The following is an 8,985-nucleotide window of genomic DNA, read 5'->3' as shown; positions in this document are numbered from 1 at the left end:
GAGTACCTGAGCAGAGTACCTTAACAGGTAGTATACAGAGTACCTGAACAGGTAGTATACAGAGTACCTGAGCAGAGTACCTTAACAGGTAATATACAGAGTACCTTAACAGGTAGTATACAGAGTACCTGAGCAGAGTACCTGAACAGGTAGAGAACAGAGTACCTGAGCAGAGTACCTGAACAGGTAGAGTACAGAGTACCTGATCTAACACACTCAAAACTGTACGTGATCAAAATAAGGCAACAGGCTGTTAGAAGGTAACAACTTTGAAGGGTTTTAATCATCAGAAGCCTAAAAACTTGTTTTTTAAATTAAAACGTAGTCGCATCATCTCAAAACCTGGCGTTTAAAGGGTTAAAACTCTGAAACTGAATAAATATTTGGTAGTTATAAACAATTAACTCGGTAAAAGTGGAAAATAATGTTGATATATAGTATTTTTATAGCCATTTAGAGGGACGTGTTTGTCGGCGGCCCATTCCTTCTCTCCACCCTCCATCTCCCACACCTGTGTGTGTGTGTGCCTGTGTGTGTGTGTGTGTGTGTGTGCCTGTGTGTGTGTGTGTGCCTGTGTGTGTGTGTGTGTGTGTGTGTGTGTACCTGAGCCAGTGTGTCTGGGTCCAGGGCTCTGGAGCGATGGGAGTCACTGAAGCCGTGCTGCCCGCTGCTCGAGCGCCGTATGGGCGTGTCCTCCGGCCTCCGCAGCGAATCGTGTCGGCTCACCGTCATGGTCACGGCGGCGGCGGAGCGGCGGCGGCGCTCGGGGCTGTCGAGGGGCGGAGTCATGCCCTGACTCCGCCCCAGCAGCAGCTCCCGGGGGCTGAAGTGACCCGTCACCGGCGGCGAGCTGCGCTCCATCACCCCCCCGTTACCGTGGCAGTGGCTGTCGGAGCGGCCGAGGGGGCGGCGGAACAAACCGTCGGTCCGCTTCCTCCTGTGACTGTAAACAGGAAGTAGAATCAGCTGCCCGGGTTCACGGCGAGTCATTGAAGACGAAGGATGAGGAGGATGAGGATGAGGATGAAGATGAGGATGAGGATAAAGATGAGGAGGATGAAGATGAGGATGAAGATGAAGGATGAGGATAAAGATGAAGGATGAGGATGAAGACGAAGATGAGGATGAGGATAAAGATGAGGAGGATGAAGATGAGGATGAAGATGAAGGATGAGGATGAAGATGAGGATGAGGATGAAGACGAAGGATGAGGATGAAGATGAGGATGAAGATGAGGATAAAGATGAAGACGAAGGATGAGGATGAAGACGAAGGATGAGGATGAAGATGAGGATGAGGATGAAGATAAAGACGAAGGATGAGGATGAGGATGAAGATGAGGACGAAGGATGATGATGAAGATGAAGATGAGCACAGTGATATTGAAAGATCAAATTCAATAAACTGTTGAAGATGAAACCACTGGACTAAACTTACTGTATATAAAGTAGTTAAAGTAGCTCCACCAGTAACTTGATGCTAGTACTAACTCTGCAGAACGAGAACTTTAAATACTTGTAGTACATTTGGCTAGTAATACTCTGTATTAACAGTAAAATGGTTGTATTGGTACTTCAGTTAAGGGTATAAATAGAGTATCAAAGTGACTTTCTTATAGTATTTAAACATGTAAACGTGCACATATATATACATTGATGACATTTGACGCGTGGATTCTTTGATGTGTATGAATTAATGATACTTGTGAGCAGTGACTGAGGGAGTCACATGAGAGACGGGAGTGATGACAGCCTGATGAGATTCACGAGGTATTTTTAGAGGCGTGAGAACAGTCGAGCGCTCTCTCTGCGCTGATAGCGGAGGTCTGTCTTACATGACGGACCTGTTGTAGGTCTCTGGCGGTCTGATGTCGGTCGGGGAGCTCAGCTCGCTCCTGGACCGCTTGTCGTCGGTGCTGCTGCTTCCTCCGTCGCTGTCGGCCTTCTGGCTGAGCGTCTCCGACATGACGTCGGGCCTGAAGACACACAAACACACCAATTAATCAATTAAGAGATCGATAACGTGGAGGGTCAGTGACTCCCTCGGTCCAATCAAACCAGCCACTTATGTTCAGAGGAGCTTCAGTACGGATGATTCTCGCCCTTTTAAAGCTAGTATATATATATATATATATATATATATATATATATATATATATGAAACTAATCTTTACATTTCATTACATCTTTACATTACATCCAAATACATGTAGACTCAAAATCAGTATGGATCTATTAGCATCATTTTATTATTCTAAATTAAGTTTAAGAACACTATTTGTACAATATTTTAGTTATATTATATATATAATATTAAACTGAAGGTCAGATAAAAACTAGGTGGAACAACATACATTTTGAGATATATATATATATTACATTTAGTGATATACCAGTCATATCTATCTTATTTTATTGTATTATAGAATATGTATTATTACACAATAATGATCGACTTTCTGAAAACTTGAAGCTGAAAGAAAGACTGTAAATCAACCAGGACAGAAGTCTTACAGACTGACACTTTAAATGTAAAATAACTAATAATGTCAGTGCATCTATTCTTCTCTTTGGGTAAAGGATTCATTGTATATGTATATATACAGAGCAAATACTAAGGTAAAAGTAAAGGTAAAATACCACAAAACGTAAACTTTAATCAACCAAACCTGCTCAGAAACCAACTCAAATGAAATAGAAATGTCCACAATATATAAATAACAGCGCGTGGCAGCACGGTGGAGCCGGGCACTCGCCTGTCCTTCACCACGATGTACTGGTGAGGCACCAGGCCGCGGTTGCCGTTGTGCCGCCCCTCCCACCAGTCATGTGACGCTCGCTGGAAGAGCTGCAGGGACGCTCCCTTCTTGAAGGAGAGCTCGCGGCCCGACCGGCCCCCGTAGTCGAACCTCGCCACCGCCTCCACACCCTCGCCCTCTGCCAGAGAGAGAGAAGGAGGAAGGAGAGGAGGGGGGGGGGAGGAGGAGGAGGAAGATAAGAGCCAGACATTGGGAAATAGAGGTGAACCTGAGCTTGTCAATCAGCCGTCTCCATGCGGCTTTGTTCCTCCCACAGATCCACCAATCAGAGGAGAGCATGGAAACAAGTCTTTTCTATAAATCGGAGAGAGAGAAGGAGAAGGGAGGGAGGGAGGCGTCTCCATGGCTGCTGTTGCATAGCAACCCCTCTCCACCAGGACACACAGAGGGAGTGTGTGTGTGTGTGTGTGTGTGTGTGTGTGTGTGTGTGTGTGTGAACTGTGCGTGAGGGTCAGGGGTCACGCGTACCCTCGTCGCTGGTCTGGGTCTCGGTGCCGCCGTCGGGCTCGGCCTCCTCCAGCGCCCCCGGCTCGCTGAACGGACTCTCGCTGCAGGAAGAGGAAGAGGAAAAGGAAGAGGAAGAGGAGCTCAGATCGACACGCTGTCCATTCAACATGGGAACAAAAGGGAGGATGCACAGATGGAGACGAGGCTGCTCATCAAGAGTCTGAGGGAACAGCACACACGCTGTGTTCACAGTATCGGGCGCTCTGCACAGATTAACAGGAAGAAATGTGAACGTGACACTGTGGGCCACTTTGTTTTGGGGATCGTAAGAAGGAAATGTTTTCAGCCTAAATTGGCAAATTTGTAGCATAAAAAGAATGCAGAATGATCTATTAGCAGCTCATGTCTGCAGCACATCCAGACAACCATCACTGCATTACTTTAAAACTGAAGAAAACTTAGAAACGTGAACATTCTCAACAAGTTCTGCAGCGTCTTATTGTCTCTACGCTTTCAAAGCGGATTCTTGGGCGTTTATCTTTGATGGACATCAGAGATAAAGATATCTTTGGTTAGTGTAGTTCACACTGAGTGATATCAAAGTGTGTTCATGTCTGTGTGTTGAGATTGGACTCAGTTATGTTAAGTCAAATGTTCTCTTTTAGCTCCTTTTTTGGTCTCCACCACCAATCTTTAGCTGCTAAATGCTCCTCCATGTCCCCCAGCTGGTCTCTATCCGAGTGTGACTGCTGTTTGAAGCTGAGCTGGTAGTGTTTAGTGGCTTTTTTAAGTGTATAGGTGTATTTTTAACCTATATTTTTCACATTTTAGCTAATTAACACCATTAAAAGTGCGCCGAAGTATCTATTAGCAGCTCTTGTTTGCAGTGAATCCGTGGATGTAGAGAGAACTATCGCTATGTTACTTTGAGACTGAAGAAAACATAAAAAACGTGACAAATGTAATTACAGAGCAGGTTCAGCAGGTTCATCTCGATGGAGAGTTGGTACTAACATTAGGATATTATAATGAGGAGAATCAGATTGACAAACTCACCAGTACTGGTCTCCGGTCATACACTTCTCATAAACCGGGCCGGGCAGCTCCTTGGTGTCCGGGAAGATGTTGTCGTGGTTCAGGATGACCGTCTTGACGACCTCGTTGACGTGCGCCTGACAGGCCACCTGGTCCAGCGTGTCCGGCGTGGGCAGCAGGGTGGGGCCGAACACGATGGCCAGGTTCCCAGCATCCATCATGTTCTCGTCGCTGTACTGGGAGAGGCTGTGGGGGGGGGGTTGGGGGACAGAGCGGGAACGCTGAAACATTCGGCAAAAACCCTACTATAAAAAGCTGTTTTTTATGTCCTGGTTTGAGTTCATATGAAACAGCATAATGTGAATACACTTATTTTATACATTTTATTGTACGTCTCTCTCTTAGGACCCAAATAACCAATTATATTCTTTATTATAATTAGTCATAATCCTGTTTTTGATACTATTTATGATCGATATGTTTTCCAGCAATCAGTGTATTTACATTCTTTAAATGTCTCTGTACAGTAGTTTTAAGTGGTGGAGTCCGCCATCCCTGTGCTGGATCTAATCCCTTAAAAACAGTGTTTGCATGATCCTGTTAATATTTAAACCTTAATATCTAAAGCATTTATTCTGTCACAGTGTACGTGAGGAGAAACTATCAACGTATACAAAATTAGCATAATGTCAAAAAATATAAGATACACATAGTTCAAATAATGTTAGTTGTGTTGAGAAATATTTTGTTCATGTTTAAGAAAGATGTGTTTACAAATTTTACTGAAACACATTTGAGATTTTTTGTATTTTTCAAAATTTATGACACAATTTCAATACTTTTATCAACTATTATGGTTTATTATCTCGTTGTACAGATTTTATTCACGCCGCAGGAAAGAAATCCTCGATAAGAAATATACAACGTACAACTGAACGGAGGGTTTAAAAGACTCAAGTGCAGGAAGCTCTTCCTCTAAAGAAACAACTCAGTCTTTCTCTCTTGTGCTGTAAAACAATGTCAGCGGACTTCCTGCCAATTAATTAGCATTTAACAAATCTAATTATTGCTTCATAGAGCGCTGATGTTAAAATAAACGGAACATTTCCACATTCAGTCTCGTTTCCTGTGACGTTGCCACCGGCGTTCGCAGGGACCAGGAAGTTAAACACTGATGGAAAGAGAAATATGTTCCGTCTCCTCGACAGTGAAGCTGCTGGTTTGATAACACTGAAGGTAAAAGCACTTCACGGGGCTGCTGACGGGAGCACCGATATGTTCTAACTGGTCCATCACACTCGAGTTCTATCATCTCTACGAGCTGTAAGTGTGCACTTCTTTAGCCTCTCCCACCGAGCCCCAGCTTTAAAACCGCGTGGGAACAATTCTGGGAAATGGAGGGAAATTATCATTGATGGAAAGTTTTTTTCCCGTACATTTTTTGTATTGACTAAGTACGCAAGTAAGCCAGTTAGCAAGGGAGCAAGTAAGCAAGCAAGCAAGTAAGTAAGGGAGTAAATAAGCATGCAAGTAAATAAGTAATTAGCAAGTAAGTAAGCGGGTAAGTAACGGAGTAATTAAGTAAGCAAGCAAGTATATAAGTAAGTAAGTAAGTAAGTAAGTGGGTAAGGGAGTAAGTAAGTTAGCAAGTAAGTAAGTGGGTAAGTAAGGGAGTAATTAAGTAAGCAAGCAAGCAAGCAAGTATATAAGTAAACAAGTAAGTGGGTAAGTAAGTAACAATTGGGAACAATTCTGTGAAATGGAAGTAAATTATCATACATGTAAAATGTATTTATTTTTATTAAAGTGGATACTCACTGGTTGAGGAAGGCGAACAGGTAACGCATCACCACCAGCGTCGCCCTCGGGACGCCCAGCAGGATCTTCCGGATGCACTGCGCCCTCTCGTACATGTTCTCGATCCCTGAAGGGAAACATCATCAGAATCAATCAGTGCAGAGACGGAGACGTCAGAAACACAACGACCGCTCTGCTGAGGAGGAGATGAGTTTAACAACAGACTAAGAGACACTAAAGAGAAGCTAACACAAAGAGGCTGAGCGGGAAAGTGAGTCTTTCTACATCAGGGGAACGCTCATTTATGTTTAAGGTCACATATACAGTAAGAGACTTAGCTACATGAGCTATTTTAGCTACACTACAATGGTAGCTTTTAGATGTGAAAGCTCTCAATGGATCGGGAGCGCCCGACATTACAGACTATTGTTTAGTAATCCTTCAGGAGCTCTAGGATCTTCTACTGCTGGGTTTTATACACACACAAGTATGTAAGTAAGTAGGTAAATAAGTTTGTAAAATAAGTGAGTAAGTGAGTGAATAAGAAAGTAAGTCAGCAAATCAAGGTGTAAATAAGTAGGTAAGCAAATAAGTGAGCGAATAAGTAAGTGAGCAAGTGAGTAAATAAGTATGTAAGTGAGTAAGTGAGCAAGGGAGTGAGTAAGTAAGGGAGTAAATAAGCAAGCAAGTAAATAAGTACATAGGTAAGTACGTAATATGCTCATGTAAAAAAGAAAACTTTCTATATTAGAGAATTTAAAAACTTTAATAAGGTATGATGATATAACATCAGATATTCCATTTTTGATTAAAAGTATGCTCAGATTTCTGTACTGACATCAGAGATACTGAGTGTAGAAACGTGTGCATCGTGTGTGTGTGTGTGTGTGTGTGTCTGTGTTCAGATCTGCTGCAGACTCACGGACGCAGGAGATGAGGTCATTAAACCTCTCCTTGGGAAACAGCGGGTTCTCCAAACCCCTGAAGTAAAGCTTCAACACTCCAGCCACCGAGTTGATGTCGTGGTTGCTCTCCTCGTCAATCAACGGGTCGTTACCTGGACGACGACGACAACAACAACAACGAGTCAAACCGCATCCTCACCCACCCGAAGCCGTCGGTCTGTTGGTGACGTTCTCACCTCTCTCGAAGGAGTTCTTGATGTCGTTGACCTCCACCTGAGATCCCGACACCCGGAATATGCCCTGATGCTGAAGACCTGTTGGGAGCAGACAGCGGTTGTCTTTAGGTGTGTCTGTAGCGTCAGCTAGTCGTAGTAACCTCAGATTAAAGAGATGTCATCTTTAGAGCAAAGCAATGTTCTGCTGGGGACGTGTTTTAGACACCTAGAGATATCAGTTTAATCCCTGCTCTCTTCAAGGCCTCCAGACTCCATTCACAAAAACAGTGACTTTACCTGAGAAGTCACAGGAGTTGCTGATCTTTGTTATGTTGTTGTGTGAGTTTCTTGAATCTGAACGAACTCTTTAAAACAGACTTCATCCTTTGATTCTGTCACCCAACAACACAACGAGATGTATTCATTCTCCATGTGGTGATTTTGTGTTTGCCTCCAGTATTTCCTGTATTTTGCCTCCAGCTAACACTGTGATGTAATCATGACGTCGACAATAAATAGCTTTTTGAATTCTGTCAACATTTCTAAACCACAGCTGTAAATCTATACGTTACATTTTTATACTCAAAAGGTTTTCAGGGAGTCTGCAGGGTTGACAAGGTTACATTTAATACCATAAAATAAATGCAATTAAAATCCATAATATATTTATATATTATATTATATTATATATATTTAAACTCACCGTGTAGGTTGATGTAGCGGATGCAGCTCTCCACAAGCAGCGGTATGGCTTTAGCTGAATCCTATAAATAAAGTCATCAAGGACACAATTAAGAATCCTTATTGTTTAGATTTGATTCGTTATGATTATTAAGTTCTTATCGACTCTTCGTCCTCGTTGTTTTCAGCAGGTTCACACAGAAGTAGACAATCTCATGTTATTAATGACAAAGGATAGAACTTAAACCTTAAGCTAAAAAAAACCTGCCATTTTCTATCTTTCCCTGTACAAGTTAAAGGGTTAAAGAATAGCAGTTAAACTTTTAACTTTAAACAAACATATTAAATGTAATACTTAAGAAAAAAATGAAGCTTAAGAAAAATGTAGAAAAAACATTTTATAATCCGTAGACCGATTTAGCAGTTTAAAACCATTTGTGCCAAAAATACGTGGATGTCGCACTGATTTTGAAAAAGATCTCCAGCATACATTGAACCAGTCTACCTCGCCTAATGTATCCCACAATGCAAAGCGCTGGAATGGCCTGCGGTCATGACAACAGCGACCCAAAAACGGCAAGTTCTTGCCATTTCATCACTAAATTCCCTTCTGAGAATTTTTTAGGCGAGAAATCAACTGTTTAGATTGTGAATATCGGCAGTTTTTACAAAATAAATTGGCGAATCAATGATTTACTTAAATGTTTTTGGAGTATGCAGCTCTAACTGAACTATAGAAGTGTAAATAAATGACGTCAGCTGTTCCCAGAAACAACCTGACAGCAGTGGAGCTCTACCTGGTGTTTGCTGTGGGAGTTCTTCCGCCCACGGCTGAAAATGAGCAGAAAGAAAAACAAAGTCTTCATAAAAACAAGAATAAAGAGTGAAAACGTGAAGATGAAATATGCACCGTGACATGAATTCATACCTGGTGGTCAGGAGTTCAGCTTTATATCCTGTAAGAGAAACAGAGACGGAGGATTCAAAGGCTGTGTTCAACGTTAACCGTCACAGTGTAAATAAAGTTGCTCTGATCAGTGACATTATGATGCCTTCAGGCTCTGCTCAGTGACACTATGATGCCTTC

General features: G+C 42.4%; 1 protein-coding gene across 2 annotated transcripts in view; it reads right to left on the bottom strand.

Annotated features, from left to right (window-relative positions):
- LOC116389968 (SLIT-ROBO Rho GTPase-activating protein 1-like) overlaps window positions 1–8,985 on the bottom strand; it is a 17,599-nt gene that overhangs the window by 1,292 nt on the left and 7,322 nt on the right. The window contains exons 11-21 of one of the 2 annotated variants that reach the window (XM_031859137.1): window positions 8,827–8,854; window positions 8,696–8,729; window positions 7,921–7,981; window positions 7,239–7,316; window positions 7,020–7,154; window positions 6,119–6,224; window positions 4,322–4,546; window positions 3,287–3,366; window positions 2,756–2,936; window positions 1,835–1,975; window positions 604–943 (exon numbers count right to left, since the gene is read on the bottom strand). In XM_031859137.1, the coding sequence (XP_031714997.1) occupies window positions 604–943; window positions 1,835–1,975; window positions 2,756–2,936; window positions 3,287–3,366; window positions 4,322–4,546; window positions 6,119–6,224; window positions 7,020–7,154; window positions 7,239–7,316; window positions 7,921–7,981; window positions 8,696–8,729; window positions 8,827–8,854 (1,409 nt within the window). The remainder of the gene's footprint in view (window positions 1–603; window positions 944–1,834; window positions 1,976–2,755; window positions 2,937–3,286; window positions 3,367–4,321; window positions 4,547–6,118; window positions 6,225–7,019; window positions 7,155–7,238; window positions 7,317–7,920; window positions 7,982–8,695; window positions 8,730–8,826; window positions 8,855–8,985) is intronic. The other variant, XM_031859138.1, reaches the window with a different exon arrangement.

This window comes from Anarrhichthys ocellatus, unplaced genomic scaffold (genome assembly GCF_004355925.1).
Source record: "Anarrhichthys ocellatus isolate YVR2014 unplaced genomic scaffold, GSC_Weel_1.0 scaffold21, whole genome shotgun sequence".
In the NCBI taxonomy this organism is placed as follows: domain Eukaryota; kingdom Metazoa; phylum Chordata; class Actinopteri; order Perciformes; family Anarhichadidae; genus Anarrhichthys; species Anarrhichthys ocellatus.
Note: the sequence above shows the minus strand (reverse complement) of the source record. Positions and strands in the feature narration are given on the sequence as shown.